The 21,154-nt window shown below is 34.7% G+C and overlaps 1 protein-coding gene across 3 annotated transcripts in view; it reads left to right on the top strand.

Moving 5' to 3' along the window:
- Positions 1-16,851, top strand: part of LOC111048539 — a 77,312-nt gene extending 60,461 nt beyond the window's left edge. The window contains exon 3 of one of the 3 annotated variants that reach the window (XM_022334451.2): positions 15,750-16,851. In XM_022334451.2, the coding sequence (XP_022190143.2) occupies positions 15,750-16,075 (326 nt within the window). In that variant the 3' untranslated portion in view covers positions 16,076-16,851. The remainder of the gene's footprint in view (positions 1-15,749) is intronic. The other 2 variants (XM_039438984.1, XM_039438977.1) reach the window with 2 other exon arrangements.
- Positions 16,852-21,154: the final 4,303 nt, after the last annotated feature.

Genomic DNA, 21,154 nt, shown 5'->3' with positions numbered 1-21,154 from the left:
ATGAGGCATCTATAGCTGAACACAAAAATAGATTCACTATTGCACCTTTCACAACAAAAATTGATCGAATCTGATATTTTCAAGTTTTTAGTTCTTCAATATGGATATCGTTATGTCAACATAATATTATATCTGATATCTTGAGGAAAGGAAAATGTGGATGACAAAGGAATGAAAGAATTGAGACAAACATCTTGGAATAAACTACAATAAAGCCTACTGCATCTTCTCTTGAAGAAGTTTACATAATACATTAAAAAAGTTGTCGTTTTGGCGATATGAGCAAATTTGGCGTTGCAAGGTTAGCAGTTAGCTGTTGTTCGTGCTTTTAAAAGGTGCGGCATTTTTCATTGTTACAAAGTTTGGCTGAATGGCCAATTTGGCTTCTTTTCTCTTCTGAATGGGCCGTTAAAAAGTTTCATATCTATGTATCATTGTGCTTGCTTTACTCGGATCTGTGTTCCTTCCCATGATAATGAAAAACTTACATGAGTCGAATGAACTCCATTATCTGCTTTAATTTGTTCCTCTCCAGTAATTAAAATTCTCGCAATAACTGACATGTCTCCGGCCAATTCAGAGCAGAGCCCTCCACGGACCCATACCGTATTCTAATGGACTTATCAGAAGAACTCGAAACTTGAAAAAGTTCTCCCCTCGTTTTCAGCCCTAGACTTCATCAACTGCTTTTGTAAAAAAAAATCGCCAGTCATTGGAAGCATGCAATCAATTACAAAGTCCACACGGCTACTGAAACTTCCTTTTTCAAATTCCAAGCGGAAATAAAAAAACTCACATACTCATTCCCAGGTCCAGAAGGGTTTTTTCATTGGTAAGCTGTATAGCATTTTACTGCAACAAGCCAACAACTATCACGAAATAAAGTAATGTTGCATCATTGACAATGACAATATTGACTTGACCGGATAACTTAAAAACAGGATATAAAATAGAGAGGATTTAATTGTATTGTGTTTCTATTTTCGAATGCCAAATGATTACAATGTTTGGTGAATATGTTTATGACTTGGTTGAAATTCCCTGCTCTTTTAGAATGCTTGGACTGGATAATTACGGTATCCTGTATCCAAACATATAATCTAGAAACTGAAAAAGTCACAAAGAAATACTAATAGAAACTAGTGATATTCCACGAGATATAGAATATTATCAACATCTTATGAATATTCTTTGTATATTGGCATGAGTTACATTATTGATGTTTAATGACTATAAATAGTAGTATGAGTTTTATTCTCTGAATTCTATTTTACTAACGATAAGAATGAACCTGATTAAGGTGCATGTCTGATTCAGGTGAATTCGACATATGTTAGCAGAAAATACGAATAAAAAAGACAGATTAGTACACAAATCGGTTATTGTAGTGACCTCAAAGCGTTGAGCTATTGTGGTGTACCTCAGCAAAATGATTAACGTACACATGGAGATGATTTATGCTTGAACCGTATATGATCTCAATTCCATATCTCACTCCACCTTTCACTTTAGAAGCCTCAAACAAAAATATTCTCTATTTTCGTTCTATGTCTTATAAAAAATTCAACTATCTTCTACGTTTCATCTTGCACACGGCTTCTCCACTTATCTTTCACTCTCAGGCACTGAAATCGCGCGGAACGCGGTAATCTCGGAATGGAATAACTAGTGAAAAGGTAGCGGACAGCATTTTGTTCATTACTAGTCAAATTTCCAAAGGCAATCTCCAATTACTTGTGGAGCGTCGACTCCTGGACCTTTGCGGAGAGATCGTGTCTCATGTAATGAGCGGGTTCAAATTGTATCGGATGTATTGATTGGAAACACGACGCCCGAATACTCTGCAATCGTTGTTATTCCGAGTTCGGCTCTCGTTTTTATCAGATGTGGTGGCTGAAGTAGTAGTGGTAGCATCAGCAGCAGCAGCAGTTTGCATCTCGTCATCTCTCAACGTCAATCCTCTCACACAGCTTTATCTCTTCCGAAGCTGAAGACCTGATCCGGCATAACCGAAGCTTACCTTGTCTGACGATATTTCAGACGCAAACTGTAATTTTCGCCTAAAACCAACAGACAGACGTCTTCCTCGAGCGCAAAAGTAGGCCTACTGTCGCTTTATTCCTCTCGGGATCCGCGGGCAAGATTGGCTCGGCTTTAAATTTCGGCTTCATAGCAGCTGAGAGATTATTGCATAATACTCTTGTCTCAAATGCTCCATGATAATAGATTAGCATATTTGACTCTTCTATAATCACGTTAGGACTTTAACATGATTTTACATGTGAATTTTCTTCACTTTTATTTAATTAACATGCGTACTTGAGTATTTTTAATAATCACAATTGGCAAATGAATATGAAAAATATGATTTCTATTGTATCCATTCAATACAATCTTTAGAGGAAAGTTATTTTTTAATAATAGTTGCCTACTCACATAATTTTTCACGTATTAACATATTCGTTCATGAAGTTTTGAGAACTGAATATGAAAATGATTGAACTACGATAATTTGAATAATTATTGACTTGATAGAAAATTCTATAGTCTGTGGCTTTTCCAACAATCATGCTCTCAATGTCAATGAATCTAATATAAGTTGGATTCGTACTGGACTTGAAGTTGAGTTATGATATAAATACTATGAAGTTATGTTCATGGATATGAAGAAAACGCTTACTGAACTTAATTGCATATAATCAATTTTTTTCAATAAAATCCTTGAAATTTATTAAAGATCGTTTTCTAGAATGCAGTTACTTATGATTGAGATACTATAAACTTAATCAAGTGTTGAAACGAATGAGGAACTATAGGTTGCAGTTGCTTTGATTGTCGAAAGCTAACAGTAGCCTTATGTGCCAGACATCAACTGAACTCTATTCACTTTCCAGATGAACAGAAAGTATGGAGGATAATAAGTGATGCGTCTTGTCAGAAGATATTCTGGTTCAATGTAGAGTGGTGATTTATTAGGTTTGAACAAGAAAATTCTCTCTAAAGTGAGAAGGCAAAAGAGGTGAAAGCTCTAATGGGATAAGTAATAAAAGATGACGAAGTTCTCTCTTGATAGAAGAGCTAGCATTGTTCTCAACTTCAACAGTGTGAACTTAGAATAAATGTCTGAAAATGGGAAATTGGAAGGAAATACTGTACGGAAATGTTCCGGAAAACACTATCCCATCGCGCGCTCTATATCTTGAATAGTAAATGCTGTTTTGCGTTTGTGAAGCAATTCAAAGTCCATGGAAGTTGACGGAGATCTTCAAAAGCTTCTATTGTGAATTCATGAGATGCCATTAAAACTAATACTTGTCAAGGATAAGAGCCGAAAGAATCATTGTGTAGCTAGGTTTTCATCAAACAGGAAAGCTTTGATTCTCAGCAAAAAAGGGAGGATTCCGCAAAACTTTCAGAAAGAATACAATTCTCATTATTCCGTAGGCAAGCCACGTACTTTTCGAATTGACAGATGAGTTAAGTTCTCTGTATTGTTATTTATCAATATTTCTCGGGTTCTCGAGTAAAGTACTCATTTCTCTCTCTTCTCGGGCTCTCTTAAAAGGCCAGTTTCACACGGCAGAGTCCTCGCTCCTGGAAGATCATATTACTGAAGATCATATTTTGCAGCTCTCCTGTGCTTTCACATGGGGATCTCACGAATAAGCCGACAGATCTAACAACTACGCCGACGTTTGCTCAAAGTATGACTCATCACTTTTTCTCAAAGTCTAACTTCCTTAAAAATATAGATAGAAAATTTCGGATTTGGATTCAGCAACCCCAAATTCTTTATAGTGTAAGTCCCATTTTCAAAAATACCCGAAAACAAGGAAATTATGGCTGTTTTTAATAAAGCTTTCTATTATCATATAATTATATGGTAAAAACGAACAGGTACTGTACTATACAGTACGTAAGTACTGTAGCTATTATAATACAACTTACACTGTATTCGTGTAGGAAATTTGGTAGGTTATTTATCTTGATTTCTGAAAATACCCCAAAATAAGGGAGTAAGATAACTTTGAAAAACCAAAGTTTTCCTGCCGATTGAAGAAACATTAAAAATTAGTCTAAGACATATTATGTCTTAGAATAAAAACATGTAACAAATATCAGATCACTATTCAAGCTATCAAGCTTTTCATAAATGTATTTGTCTCCTCATGGCAGAAGGTTTGCGCCCAACGTTTTCACTTAAACATTTCTATGATTAAATTGTGATAGAGAACATTATCGTATTGATCTTCTAAATCCAGTTACATGTACATCGATTTTCGTAAAATTGATTTTTTTACCGTTCCTATGAATTCTAAGAATTCTATGAATTGTTTATACTGGTTCATCACAGGCCAGGCTGGTCTGAGCTATTCATGACTTTTTTCACTGTGCATTATCAACTCAGCAGTTCTAATACACAGACATCACTACTTGGAATGCCATGACATTTTCTATTCTTTCAATTCCTATTATTACCATAGATCGATTCAAATCAGCACAATGTTTATACTGTATGTTCATAATAGATTTTTCTGATTGTAAAAAGAAATAGTCAATAATTGCTGGGAATTTAAAGTGATATTCAACGATTTGAACCTGATAAATTGGATTGTTGAATGACAATTGAAATTCAGTGAATTTTACTGTACAACATTCCTTTTCCTCCTATTTTATTGGGTGATGAGTGGAGATGATTTATGATTTCATATTTGGATTCATCTTTTCATAGTTCAATATTTTTTTGGAAAACTAGAACTTTTAAAAATTAAAAATGTTCATGTATAAACTTCTCAGGTGTTCAAAAACTTCTTAAAACCTTTGCCTGCCCCTTTGTGAGGCAGGAGTATTATTATCTTAGTACATACTATATGATCATATGATAATGGAAAGCTATATTGAAAACAGCTATAACTCCCTTGTTTTCGGGTATTTTTGAAAATGGGACTTACGCTTTAAAGAATTTGGGGTCGCTGAATTCAAATCCGAAATCAGAAATCTTCTATCTATATTTCTAAGGAAGTTAGACACTGAGAAAAAGTGATGAGTCATATACTTTGAGCAAACGTCGGCGGAGTTGTTAGATCTGTCGGCTTATTCGTAAGATCCCCATGTGAAAGTACAGGAGAGCTGCAAAATATGAAATATGATCTTCCATAATATGATATTCCAGGAGCGAGGTCTCTGCCGTGTGAAACTGGCCTATTTCGTGAAGCCATGCTATGTTAAAGCCAGTTACTCAGAAAGTGCTTTTTTTGTTGTTCGATGTTTTGTCTTCCTTATGAATCTGTTGAATCAAACATAATGTTATTTAAGAAGTTGTGCTGAACCTGTTAGAATTCATAGGAACGGTAAAAAATCAATTTTACGAAAATCAATGTACATGTAACTGGATTTAGAAGATCAATACGATAATGTGTTCTATCACAATTTAATCACAAAAATGTTCAAGTGGAAACGTGGGCGCAAACCTTCTGCCATGAGGAGACAAATAAATTTATGAAAAGCTTGATAGCTTGAATAGTGATCTGATATTATTTGTTACACGCTTTTAGTCTAAGACATAATATGTCTAGGTCATATGTTTAAGTCATATGTCATCATTAGTCATCATTATGTCTAAGTCATAATATTTTTAATGTTTCTTCAATCGGCAGGAAAACTTTGGTTTTTCAAAGTTATCTTACTCCTTATTTTGGGGTATTTTCAGAAATCAAGATAAATATCCTACCAAATTTCCTACACGAATACAGTGTAAGTTGTATTATACTAGCTACAGTACATAAGTACTGTATAGTACAGTACCTGTTCGTTTTTACCATATAATTTTATATGATAATAGAAAGCTTTATTAAAAACAGCCATAACTTCCTTGTTTTCGGATATTTTCGAAAACGGGACTTACGCATTAAAGAATTTGGGCTCGCTAATTCCAAATCCGAATTCAGAATCTTTCTATCTTCATTTTCAAGAAAGATAGTTTTTGAGAAAAAGTGGTGACCGGAGAGAGACGTAGAATCACGTAGAATCACCATGTGAAAGCGACGATTTGTCCGCTAGTATCTCGATGCAAGCCGGTTTCTGCTTGCCTCGAGGGGAAAAGACGTGACAAAACGAGGTTCCTGGCTAGGGGTCACCATGTGAAAGACACGATTTGACTCAATGTACTTCGACAAAAAAACGTGAACACTGTTCAGTGTTCAAGTTGCACGTCTCCTATCGTGTGAAAGTAGCTCATTCCTGTACTCATTCATCAGTTTCTGTAGTCTCTTGCATTACAACAAGAATAGTTGGATTAAAAATCTCAATCTTATGGAACGTAGTATTGAGGTTGAAGGTAGAGGTGAGGAATGAGATGGAAATCAAATAGCTCAATTGAGGAATGAATGTCACAGTCAAATTCACTTGATTCAGGCCTACTAATCGAATTAGATTCTTGGAACACACTCACAGTAGTTTATCACTATTATATTAGAACAATGAATTATACAATTTCAATATACGATACATTTTTCAAGATTTGCGTATTATATTCAAGTAATAACTTTGAGAAACCTCAAATGAAATGAATGATGAATGAAGGAATAAGGTCAATAAATCATTATCTTATATCATTGAAGTAGTTTGTACTTGTTCCCTACTTTTACGTGGATAATCACCATTATGAGACTTTTGAAACTGTAGAGAGAAGGATTATGATGAGAGATGGTTTCATCATCCACAGAGTCATATTGGTATTAATTCCAAAAAAAATCAAATTTTCCTACCAAACTATTTGCTCTAGGTTAAGATCAAATTAACAAGCAGGTTAAGAGCAGTTTAACGTTGCGAATTCAAGTTCTACAAAAGTAGGAATTCTTCATATCATGCCTTTTTGTCAAGTACCAGAAATAGTATCCTTGACTACTTCTTACAATTCCAATTCTCCCAATGATGAGAGTGAGAGGAGGGATTGATTCCGTTTTCGCTTTCAAATCATTGAATGATTTGATGAGAATATTCAAGGCTTGTGGAACATTCAGATATAAAAATCCAGTTACAAAAGATATTGTAACTTTCAGTTTGTTTTCAGAAATGTGAAATATTGATTGCACTAAGCAATTTTATTTTGTTTTCTTTTCTCATTGATCTCATTGACCCTCTTCAACAATTTGTTATTTTAGAAGCAACTGGTGAGATTTATATAAAATTTCGTTTGGAAATGGGTGTTCTTATAATACAATTCATGAGTTCTCAAACTTATCGAGAATTGACTCTGTATAAATTTGGGTTCGAGGGTTGGAGAAAGATTTCCATGCATATATGGATGAACGAGATTGTCTCCTGACGCAATTCCGGTGAGCAGGTATAACCAAGAAAAAATGGAAAAAGAGGCTTGGCATTGATCCAGTAAAGTGCAACAAATGCCAAAAGGATAAATCACAGAATCTCTTGGATAATGTTATCCAGTAAAACGTTCATACTTTACAAAAATAGGGTGAAAGAATAAATTACCTAGTAAAATGCTTTGTAAGTTTTTAAGGTGGACAGTTAGTTATTACGGAATCAATTTTTTAGTTGAATCAACAATGTCTAATTCCTGGTTTCCCAGTTTATTTTATGAAGTTTCAGTTTCCCAAATTTATTTTTTTCATTTAAATGAGAAATTTCATGCAATAAAAAAATTACTCAATTGAATTATGCATTTTCGCTGGCAATAATTCGTAATAACTTCTAGTTCTTACTAGAAAAGCATTGTGTGCCTGGCCTTTTAAAAGATAATAAAAAAGGTAAATTTGGAATCAAATTTAGAATTTGGAAATAGGCCGACACATTTGTAAAATACCTGAGTCTATACTAAATTCATGCAGGTGAACGGGCTAGAGCCATGAAAACTTCAATTAATCTTGCCATGCCTGATTTAATAGGTTTCTACTATAAACTAACATTACACTGAAATAATTGAAAAATACAAACAACTTCAATAAACATTGACAACGAAAATCGGACAAAGGAAACAATAATTTCATATTACTTTGTTTACATTCTTCACCTGATTTGGGGGCGCATTACTATCCCTCGTTTAGATAGCATTAAGTCACAAAACCAAACAATATCAGTCATAAAATAGCAAATTAATTTTCAATGCAAAAACCCAAGAAAGAAAAGCCCGTTAAACCCAATTTCGTCGATAATAACCCATATAACCCATTTCATAAATTTCAAATCCTCACTTTTGATTGACATTCTTGAATGAACTTTTGTTTCACTACACTGCACTTTCGTTGGTCTGTACGTCGCTTTATCGTCGAGGTTACGGTACTTGTTTTTGGCGGTGAACTTTTACCAATTGAATTTGGCTTGGCGGCCACGTCTTCTTACGTCCCTAGACCTGTCATCTGAACGGGTGTCTTGAAGCGATGTTACATAAAGTTGCGGAACCAAAGGGGTGGTACAAGAAGTTGGTTTGGGGTCACACATGAACCATTAGCGGTTATTTGAAGAAACAATTATTCGTACATGATGAAGAAACACAATCAAACTTTCAGGACATGGCACTACTAGAAAATGTAAACTCTAATGAAAATAAAACTGATAATAATAATAATAATAATAATAAATGGTCTTTATTCAAATATTCCACAAAAAAATCAGTACACAAAGCTTTAAAGGCGCTTTCATCCCATGGCATAGTGCCGTCTGGGGGAGTTGATTAGAAATATTAAAGAAAGAAGAAATTGAAAATTATGCTTTCACAAAAGTTCATATAAGTTAGAAATTGAATTGCTGAACCAGGAAGTATCTATACTGCCAGGCATTCTTACAGTAGCGGCGCACTGCCTGCCAGTCCCGTCCATATGTGAAAGCAGCTCCTCTTCAGGCAGGATACTCTTCTGAAGGTGCCTTCTCCGAATTCCAGCGAGGACAGGGCATCTGGCAATAAAGTGCGGTACATCTTCCTCCTCCTTCATGCTGCAGAGCGAGCAGATCATCACCTCCCGGCCGAATAAGTACTTGTTCAGCAGAATAAGCTCTGTCCTCGACTTCAAAAACCACTTCACCAGCGCAAAGTCGATCGGTTAATGTACATAATCGGTGAAATCTGCAAGTTGTGGATATATCGAGCATCTGTGACTCCTCATCAATCTTTCCTTGAACCCGCGCTGCAGCCCCTCATCAACCTTGTTGAGAGCCTTCTGGATATTGCACGTCAAGAGGCCCGCAGCAGGAACTCCATACACCCTTTCCAGATCCATCCAGTTGTTATGCCAGAATACTTTTTCCTCAATGATTTTCCTGAGCAGTATGTTGGGATATCTGTGGTCAGGCAGCCTCATGCATTGATGCAAGTATTTGAGATGCAGCTTCAACGAGTAGAGCAGCAGTGGCCTCACTCCTGTCTCCAAGAACAAGCAGTAGTCAGATGCCCACACTGGCAAGCTGAAGATCTTTTTCAGAAAGAAACGTTGCAACTTCTCCACCTCCTCAATCCTCAATCATCCTTCCTCCCCAGATTTGGGCTCCATAGCAGACTAAACTTTAATAAGAATAAAACTATCTCCTACATTAACTAATGATATAAACTTGCCCAAAAAGAGCAAAACAAAATGACTACATCTTTACTGCTCCTAGCAGAGTGTCCTCCGACACGTAATCTGGTCTCTCGGCTGGGGAATCGCCCCACTACTGTATTTAGAAACAGGTCTCCTATTGGGCAACTGAAAATATGTGAATCATATTTGACCAATAATAGCGTGGCTTCTAGCGAGCCTTAGGACCAAATAGAAACTGCAAAATCATTAATTTGTTATAATTGTAATATATTGCTGTTTTACTCCTTATCGCACTCTATGTCGCGACAGGGAGGCTAAGTTTGACAGATAATTCCATAATCTACACTTCTTGACGACTCGGAGCCACAATTTTTAAATATCTATCCTGGGAAACTCGAAGTCATGACCGTTCATCATAGAGAGAGAAAATAATTTATTTCGCTAACTCACTTACAATAATGGCTTCAGCCGTTTGCGTATTAAAGTTACTATCTATTATTACTTGGGAAAGGCTGAATTAGAAACAGTGCTCGGTACAGCATAGTGAACATGAATGAACTTGGTCGAGAGCTTGCTCAACTGTCTACAAATTTACAATTACATGGTGCTCTAATGGTGCTCAATTACATGGTTCTCTTAAATTTATTAAGCCAAACTATGAATTGAATGAAACAAGTTGGCCCTTTGAAATTTAATTGCGGTAACCAAAAAAAAAACAAGACAATCATGATATGTTCAATTGGTTCAACGCATTTTAAACTTTCAAATACCTCAATAACAGCTACTTGAATTACACATTTCTAAAGATATTTTGGAGTTTCCGGCAAATCCGACAAGAGTTATGTTCCTTTAAGCTTATCCAAGTAAGCCGTAAAAATATAAACTTTATTCATGGGGGGAAAATGTGGAATCTGCATTCATCATCAACTTGATAACAAAGTTTATCGATCAGCCTGCATCTTTTGCCAAAAAATATAAAAAATAATTTTGAAAATACAAATTTGAAATCACAACACAACTGTAAGGTCAAATAAGTTTGTATTAAATCACTAAAAATGGAAAACTGTTAAGTTTATCGAATATTGAATATTGTGTGTGCAAATGATGGGAGTTTTTTTACAGGATAACATTTTCAAGGTTTTTTCTTGGTCAGAATGTTTTATAGTTTTTCCGGAACACTTTTGAATATTTGCTTCAAACAGGATCTTGAATCATTATTGTCAGAGAGTTGGAGAGTCTCTGTCATGCTAGCCACATAGATATTGTAACGCGACGTGACGTGAGTAGATAGATGATCATAATATGAGACGAAGCTAGCGCATGTGAACATGATAATAGTTATAATCATAATAAGGTATTAGCTAATCTGGAAGAATCGTGTCGCGGCTCAATTTACGGTAGGCATTAGTATGTCGTAGTAAAATTTTATGGATTCCACTTTCCAAATTGATGAATTCATTGCAAATTGAGCTTGAGCATGTAATAATATATGATTGAAGTTTTAAGGAGAGATTATTACATCACAGAATACAAAGACTCTCTAATTCTCTGACAAGATTATGTTTCAATCAACTCTTCAAAAGTGTTCCAGAAAACTGTAAACAATCTGTCTTAGTAAAATTACAGTTGTTAAATCCTTATACTTTATCATGACTTCTTATTCCTCATATTGAGACAGTAGATATGACATTTTCTATTTAAGTAAATCTTTTCATGTTCTTGTTGACCATAAAGCTTAGCGTTCACCCATGCAGGGTGAGAGCGGTGAACGAGAGCGGAACGTCGAGTTATATTAATAACCGAGAAATTAATATTTGGAAAATGTTAGTTTGGAAATGTGTAAGTTTTTATAACTTATTCTTCTATAATATTTTCAAGATAAAATGCTATCAACATGTCTTGGCATGATGTATGGCTCTTTATAAATCACTGTACACGACATGCAGCTTATTCAGAACGTTTTGTAGTTTGGAGACGGGCCTGAACGCCTCAACTGTTCTGTCACGGCTTTTTATGAAGATGAACTGAAATGTGAGGTGGCTTGATCTCTCACCGAGGAGAAGTTTCACATACGGTTCAAGTGTGAATGCATCAAAGTGATTCATCCATCTGGCTGGTGACAGTTCACACTTCCACTGCAGCAGAGGTTACAGAACAATAATCAGCATACACTGTAGCCACTCAACCTCACAACTTTCTCGGCCGCTTCCGACTGCACAAGGAATTTCATAATAGAATGAATGATTGATGTGAACTTGTGAGTTGATGAAAAAACTGACATCGAAACGTGCTATTTTTGAGCTTCTAAAAGATGATGCGGATGGATCATGATTATTAAAAAAAATTAAACGGCCGACAAAGCTACAATTTTAACTTTCTGTTCGATGGGTTTCTGAGCTTGAATATTTATGTCAATTATTTTTGAGTCATGTGGGCTAGAACCGTAGACACTGCAGAAAAACTATAACACATACCGGTATGAAGTTTATTGTTGAATATACTAGCTAGAGTGTGCAGGCAGCTTATAACTCCAGTATTACGAAACTAAACAAAATTAGGCTATGGGCTTATTTTGAAAAAATATTAAACAGGCTTATCAATAATTATGCAATTTTTCCTGCATCACAAGACTTCCAAAACAATGTTCTTCATCACAGATCAATATGGTGAGAATCTTTATTTCACCATGATAAGAATTACCAGTCACATTTGAAATGAGATAATTTATAGAATTTTTCCATTTGAAAATCTTTTTTCGAACAGAACTTTACATCACAAATCCGGTAACGATGATTTACCGCTTGAGTATGATTGTTACTTCCCGAAACGTAGTTGAGAGCAGAATAATCATCTATCATACGAATGTTGTAAATACGTTATTGTACAAGTTACGTACAATATTTCAATTTGATAAGATGTTATGTCTATATATTAGAATAGTGGTAGCATTATAGTAGTAGTATTAAAAGTAGCGAATCATTAAATTATTGAGGATTGCTCTATTGAATATCGAGGAGAAGTGATAATTCACCAGAATTATAACACACGTGATGAAAAAAACCGCAAAACGAAAGAATAAACGCACAAAATCAGCAATTTCATACAACTTTTCCCCTCAAGTTTTAATAGAAGGAAAATTATGGTACTTATACAATAAGAATAACACAGTAACCCAAATGAGCATAACTCGAAATTTGAACATTATTACTTTCCTTGCCCTACTACCATAGGTAAGGGAAGTATTGCTTTCCAAAAAAAAATAAGGTACCCCAATTTCAAGTTTTCTATACGTTTCAAGGTCCCCTGAGTCCAAAAACATGATTTTTGGGTGTTGGTCTGTGTGTGTGTATGTGTGTATGTCTGTGAACACTCTATTCCTAATTAACCGATTGACTTGAAATTTTAAACTTGAGGTCCTTATACCATGAGGACCCGATAATAAGAAATTCAATAAAATTCAATTCAAGATGGCGGAAAAAATGGCGGATAATTACTAAAAAACTATGTTTTCTACGGTTTTCTCAAAAACGGCTCAAATGATTTTCTTCAAATTTATACCATGGGTAGCTATTTATAAGCCCTATTAACTGACATGAGTCTCATTTCTAGGAAAATTGCAGGAACACCGTAATATTCTTGAGAAAAATGGCGGATAATTACCTATAAGACCTAATTACCTTATAAGCTATTTATAAGCCCTATTAACTGACATGAGTCTCATTTCTAGGAAAATTGCAGGAGCACCGTAATATTCTTGAGAAAAATGGCGGATAATTACCAAAAAACCATGATTTTCTCAAAAACGGCTGGAACTATTTTCTTCAAATTTATACCATGGATAGCTATTTATAAGCCCTATCAACTGACTTGAGTCTAATTTCTGGGATCTCGTAATATTCTTGAGAAAAATGGCGGATAATTACTAAAAAATCATGTTTTTCACGGTTTTCTCGAAATCGGCTCTAACAATTTTCTTTAAATGTATACCATAGATGGCTATTTATAAGCCCTATCAACTGACATGAGTCTCATTTTTTGGAAAATTGCAGGAGCTCCGTAATATTCTTGAAAAAAATGGCGGATGGTTACTAAAAAACCATGCTTTTCACGATATTCTCAAAAATGACTTGACTGATTTATTTCAAATTCATACCCTTTATAGTAATTTATCAGCTCTATCAACTGGCATGAGTCTATTTCCTGGGAAACTAATGGGATCCACCCCATCCTTGAGAAATGGACTTTGTAAACTGACATGAGTCTTTTGTCCTTCTCGTGCATGAGGTAGGTAGGTAGAGCAGTTTATAAAAATCTGGTGAGGCGCACTCACACAACTTTCCTTGCCGTTATGAAAATTGATCACCTGACGCTAGTGTTCCCGCGCATCTCAAGTCTACTATTCAAAGATTTGAGCCAGCTGGTGACAGGGCAATAACGCTGGAGACACACATGAGGTCTGCTATCTCTTCATAGTGAATGATTTAATAGAATCAACAATAATTTGCAATTGAATAATCACATTTTCTCGAATTTAAAGCTCATTTTCAATTTTAGGTGAAAATGTTACTGAACATTAATTGTAGAGATTTTCATGCTCAATCTACTCCACTTGATTTTTTTCGTTTCAATTGTATCTGGAGCCTGATAATTGGGAATCTATCTGCATTGATGGGGCGAAGCTCCTGCAATTTTTACAGATATGGGACTTGTGGCAGTTGATAGAGCTTATTGATGACTATTTTAGGTATGAATTTGATCAAAATCGTTGGAGCCGTTTCCGAGAATATCACGAAAAACCCTGTTTTTGACAACATTTTCGCCATTTTAGCCGCCATCTTGAATTGCATTTGATCGAAATTGTTCGTGTCGGATCCTTATAGTGAAAGGACCTTAAGTTCCAAATTTCAAGTCATTCCGTTAATTGGGAGATGAGGTATCGTGTACACAGACGCACATACACTCATACACACACACACACACACACCACACACACACACACACACCAACACACACACACACACACACAACACACACACACACACACACACACACACACACACATACAGACCAATACCCAAAAACCAGTTTTTTGGACTCAGGGGACTCTAGTCGAGATATTTCAACTGTAGAACAGCTGTTTTGACGACTTTTAAAAAAAATCATCCAATTTAGGATTCCAACAAAGGAAAAGTACTCTGAAAACAATTATATTATATACACTTATACAGTGTAGTCTGATCATAGTTTCAAATATGTTGCCGCCAATCATCATTACGGTATGTTATTCCCCTAAATTATTCTCGTTTAAGAATGAGGCTTACAGTTCAATGAGCAAGGAAAGTTGTGTGAGTGTACCACACCAGATTTTTTTTCTGTTCATTTGTTTCCAGAAAGCTGAGAAAATGCTGGAAGCCCGTGGATTTTTGGCGTATCTTTGGCATTATTTCAATATTGTTTCTAATGCGATATTTTCACATCTCAGATGAACTTCTGTACAAAATTTGAACCGTTTCTGTTCATTTGTTTCCAGAAAGCTGAGAAAATGCTGGAAGCCCGTGGATTTTTGGCGTATCTTTGGCATTATTTCAATATTGTTTCTAATGCGATATTTTCACATCTCAGATGAACTTCTGTACAAAATTTGAACCGTTTCTGTTCATTTGTGAAAACGCAGATTTTAGGCAATGGTTTTCCAAATCCGTTCTCAGTACGCCACTAGAGTGCCTTGCCTACAAAATTTGAATGTTCTTGGTTCAGTAGATTTCAAGTTCTCTTGATGAGTGAGTGAGTTCCATTCCACTTTTATATATTATATAGCTTACTGTAATCATGCAATATTCGAATATTGAAGATTTCAGTATTTCAGCCAATATTAATAGCTTCTATTATTATTTATTAGCGGTAGAGTCGACTGTATTTTATCATTATCCACGAACATTAAGTAAGTAAAATGAGAGTTATTGAACTGGAAATAGTGTTTTCAAATAATTCATATTCGATTTTACATAGCTAGGTTCTTGGTTCCATTTGTTCCAAAATTAAAAAAGTTTTATCTTGTTTGGAATTGTATGGAACTATAGATACTATGAGAAAATGCTAACTTCTATTCTGTGCAAAAAAACACTCATCATTTTTATTTGATTCTTTGTATCACTTTCCTTCGATGGCGTTCCAACATTAAAAATGAATTATATTTATCTGTTTGATTTTTTCTAGAAAAAAGAGGACACAAGAAGAAGAAATTCGCCTTGCTATTCCCAATATTGGCATTCATGAAATATTTGGCGATCAAGGCAATCTTGGTTCCAATATTCATGTCAGTGGTGTTCCTGAAGAAGATTGCAATTCTGGCACTCATCTACCTTCCGACGCTTCTTGCATCTCTCAAGATATGCAAGAAAGAGCCTATTTATTTCTCCAAGCCTCTATTCCCACAGGAGCATCATGAGACCACTGACTACGACAACTCAGGAGGATACCAATTTCCAGGATATGATAAGGATTGGTCACATTACGGTGCTAGGAGAAATATTTATCACTGATAGCTTCAACAAATCCTCAATAAGAAATTTATCACAGTAATATTCTTCAGTCTTTAAAATAACCTATAACCTAAAAATAACCTAAAATTATGTGAAGGAGCTGAATGGAGTTCATTGATAATCATACAATCGCATTCCTTTTTAAACATCAGGCAAATATCGTAGATTTTACTCTGTTGTGTTTCAGAGAAAAGTTTTGTGTGAACACGTTTTTAAAATATTGAGCAGCAATACCATTTACCATACATCAATGGATAGAATCCTCAATATAGTATTTTAAGTGTTTAGAATGTAATTGAGATTTTTTCAGCTAATAAAGAATTTCCTAATTCATGTATTATTAATTTTTCAAAAAATAGTTTTATGTGGAGAAATCTTCTGAAAATGAGAATATGCGTAAACCAGGCAGCGAATCTACAAAAATAGGTATAAATTCAAAGCAGAAATAAAATAATTTTCATGGTTATCTGCGAAAAAAATTCTTTCCAACACTAAAAGTTTTTCAAGCATACAGTGATGTAGGTAAAATTAATGAACGTATTTATCTATTTTTGAATGTATTTATAAGTTGTGAATGTTGATAAATAAAATTCTGCCAATACAAATTCACGTTCAATGTAGATATTGCCTTTTTCCTCTTTCCTCTTTGATAAGTTAGAATGCAAATAGTTATCAGTGATACCGTAAGTCAAATTATCATAAATTACAAAACTAGTATAATAAGTTATCTTTGTTAGATAATCTAAAGGTCCGAAACCATCTTTTACTAACTACACACCAGCTGAGCTTTGTCAGTCAATATCTACTTGATAAGCATGGAGTTCGACTGTGGCAGTCCCCTCATAGATCTGTATTACACAGACTATTGAAGGGGTTATAATACAAGGGATCCAAGAGACATATTGTTAGTTTCGAGAAAATTGAGCCTAAAGTTTACTTACATTAATTGATTCTTCATTCACGAAATGAATGTAGAAAAATATCCACCTATTCCTATAACTATTCAGTATACTTTTACCAAATCAAACGTACAGTTTCATGTCTCAAATTGCTCTCCTTTCTCAATTATCAGCTAAATAGTGATAAGAAGTATCACTTGTACCCCTTGTTTACAAAACAAAACTCTATTGTCTAGCTCCACATAATTTAAATCTATCAAATTTACCAGCAATTGAACAATGATTAATGACCTCATTGCAATATTATCTGATTCACTATTTGTTTCTTGAGGTATCTTTTGCTTGGTGACATGGCTTAATCAAGGTTAAATTTAATTTGATGGATACGAGCAACCGTTGTCCTGTAAACAAAGGATCCAAGTCACTTGGACCCCTTGTTTAATCAAATAAACAGCTGTTTGAAAATGTAGTTTAAAAATTTTACACCAGGTGTCAACACTGATTAGACTTAGGTTATACCTTATACGCTTATACCTCTTGTATACTAGATTTTCACCACTTTCAGCCATCAACTAGTAGTTCTGTGAACAGTAGACCTCGCGCTCAGTAAGCTACATTGACCTGTTGTTATGTTTTCCCAAAAATTAATGAGTAATTCATCAATTTAAAATGTCTAGAAAAATCCTAAATAAACATATAGCTTTCTGTCCTATCCTACCGTGACGTGTCGTCCCGGAATGTGAGTGTGAGCGCTGTTATCAGGTCTGGCTGCAACTGTCTACAACGTTACGTATACATATACAACGTATACAACGTATGGAAAAATACATTTTTAAGATTTTCGATGTTTTTGAACGGGCAGTATTATAGTCAACTGTCTACTATTTTCGATGGAAAGATACATTTTCAAGATGTTCGATGGTCTTGAACGGGTAGTATTAAGGTAGGCGCACACAGATCGTCATCGGACGGACGGCACGCATCGGACGGATCGGAGGATTAGATTTGATGCATTATTTTCAATTGGAATGCGCATAAATGTCCGCATCGTATCTGTATGCGCACTCCAATTGAAAATAATGCATCGAATCTGATCCGTCCGATGCGTGCCGTCCGTCCGATGACGATCTGTGTGCGCCTACCTTTATAGTCCACTAGACAGCTCATTTATAATGAATAATTCTATAGTCTGATTTTTACTCTAATATTGGCATATGAAGGAGGCTCCTTTTTCCTTTTATATTATCCTTGAAATGCAAAGTTTCCAAAAACCTAGTATATACATCGACGCGAAATTTAAAAAGAAACATACCTGTCAAATTTCATGAAAATCTATTACCGCGTTTCGCCGTAAATGCGCAACATATAAACATACAAACATTTAAACATTCAAACATTTAAACATTCAAACATTCAAACATTAAAACATTCAAACATTCAAACATTTAAACATTAAGAGAAATGCCAAACCGTCGACTTGAATCTTAGACCTCACTTCGCTCGGTCAATTTCTGTAGCTAACTCAAAAAAATGGAAAATGTCACTTGGACCCCTTGTATTCTGACCCCCTCATATAATATGTACAGTTCTCTCTTAGCAAAAAGTATTAAATAGGTTCACAGACAATCTATTATTTAGTATTGTCTTTGGAATAATGAAGAATAAAGATACCGTACCAAGTGAGAATCCATGAATTGGAATGTAAGGAGTTAAAGATCAAAAATTCAATATCAAAATAGTCTGATCAAAATAAATTAAGATTTCACCCTCAAGAAATAACAGCATCGCCAGTTGTCTGGAATTGATAATTTATAAAATTTCCAATTTAACCATAGAATTTTATGTAGAATATCATCCCCGATACTACAGTAATGCTAAAAAATTAGGGCTGGGTTTTGAGGGCTGAAAGAAGATAATTTTTTTATTGAATTGAAAAATAGTTATTCAACTATCACTTCCCTCAGAATTATGGGATGTCATGATAAATACCGTAAGTAAGATTTTTATATCGGAATAACGCGGACAATGTTTTCCTCCTATTAGTTTCTAGATCATTAAAAACAGCTTCAGGTCGGATGAAAATAATCTTTAATCTAATAGAGAGGTGACATTCTCCCTGTTATTTTGATATAAAATTTCAATTTGGCAACGCTGTTTTTCTTGAATGGAGGGCCAAGTTCTAATTTTCTTGAATGGAGGGCCAAGTTCTAACTTATTTTATTCAGACTATAATTTAAACTGTTTATAAAATTCAAAATTATTGCTGTTATCATTTGAAACTTCTTCTAGCACTTGATCGAGCTATTCTGTAAAATATCGGGACGTTTAACTCCTGGGACATGCATAGACAACATAGCTACAGATATAGATGAGAGTAAAAGGTCATCAAAAATAATACATACTATGTTATCAGATCACTATGCATTGCTGATAGAAATGAACATATTGAATAATGAAGGAAATGAAAATATGAATAAAAGCCCAAAAAATAGATCCTCTACTCGAGAGTGATTGATGATAGTAATACTGCTTTATTTTGTGGAATCATGGATAGAACTCAAAATAATCAAGGAAATGTAGGAAATAAAGAATATATTTGTGTTCCATATAACACAAAATTTAATAAAGCTATAAGAAAAACCTTTACAAAAAATAAATTTATTCTAGGTTATAGGACAACAAATAATGCATTCGAACTGATAAAAAAGAAATCAAATTTAAATGTACAGCAAGATAAGTTTAAAAAATCTGGAATCTATGTACTTAAATGTAGTGATTGCGACAAATTCTATATAGGGCAAATGGGTAGAAATTTCCATATCAGATTTCGAGAACATATCCAAGCACTAAAATCTAAAAATTATACACAAAAGTCAGCATTTGCTGAACACTTGATAGATTCAGGCCATAATTTTACAGATATAAATTCCAATATAAAAATACTTAATTATGGTAATAAAAGTCAAAAACTGAATGTCAAAGAAGAATTTCATATTTATAAAGCAGCAAAATTAAACAGAGATAAAATAATAAACTTAATCCAATTATACACCAATAACCCCATTTTTAATAGAAGCATGCGAATTTAAACCCAAAATTTACAGTCCTAGTTCATAAAAACATATGAATACACTAACATATGATCAAAATAAGAATCTTCCAGTAGTATTTATTTTATTTAATTCATATCACTTGAAAATGGCATAAATGACCGAAACATGTTGTGATAAAATATTTTAAAAAAAGGGTACTGAGATTTTTATTCATTTTCTTTATATTTATATTACAAGTAGCCCTATACAGGAAAGAGATAAAAAAATGGTACCTTTGAACCACCCCCAACCCCTCAGCACAGTGGGTAGGAGTGGGGACATTTGATATGTTTACCTCCTTACTACCCTAAACAGAACTGTGGGGTCAAAAATTGTCTTCCAAATATTTTCCTCTACACCTTTCTTGAGCATTCATTGCCTGGACTACGGTATATTATATATAAATCATACTCAATTGTCAGTGGAATGGTTTGACGAATGAATTAGAAATAAGTTACATTCTTTGTTCTCTATGCATTCGCAATGCATTTCAGTTTGCACTGAGTTTTTTCTTCTTTTCAAAAATCATATCCTAATAAATAAACGATATTGGAAATTACAAAAAATTGGACAGTACTATCAATTTGATGCCGTTCTTAGTAGCTTCACAGCTCCTGTAGGAAGATGCGCAATAAACTGTCATATAAAATAGATTTTTTGAAGTGTCGAACATTTTCAAGAGGAGAAAAATCTTAAAATCTTTGTAGGAACCCATTCAAGAGTTACCATGAAATCCAAAACATTCTTATGGCAAGGCTAATTGGGCCGTTCTACTACACGCGAATTGCCTAAGTATACTCACTAGTCATTTGGAGACTTGACGTAGGGTTTGGCTGTAAGGGGTGATGTGGAGCCCAACCATTATTATTATTTACTTATTCCTGTTTGAGGTTTTGCTTGACCACCCTTTCCCTGGGCTCCGACCCCCAAGGAGGAATGACAAGCAATTTTACAAGAGTGACTGCTCCACATGTTCATGTGGTAAACAATCATACTGGGTCCGTTACCATTAAATCGTTCGCTCTGAGTAGACCAAGAATGACAGCCTTCTGTCAGACGCAGGTCTCTCCCAGGCTGGAATCGTTCTA

This window comes from Nilaparvata lugens, chromosome 1 (genome assembly GCF_014356525.2).
Source record: "Nilaparvata lugens isolate BPH chromosome 1, ASM1435652v1, whole genome shotgun sequence".
Taxonomy (NCBI): Eukaryota; Metazoa; Arthropoda; class Insecta; order Hemiptera; family Delphacidae; genus Nilaparvata; species Nilaparvata lugens.
This window is presented reverse-complemented; position numbering and strand designations above follow the sequence as displayed.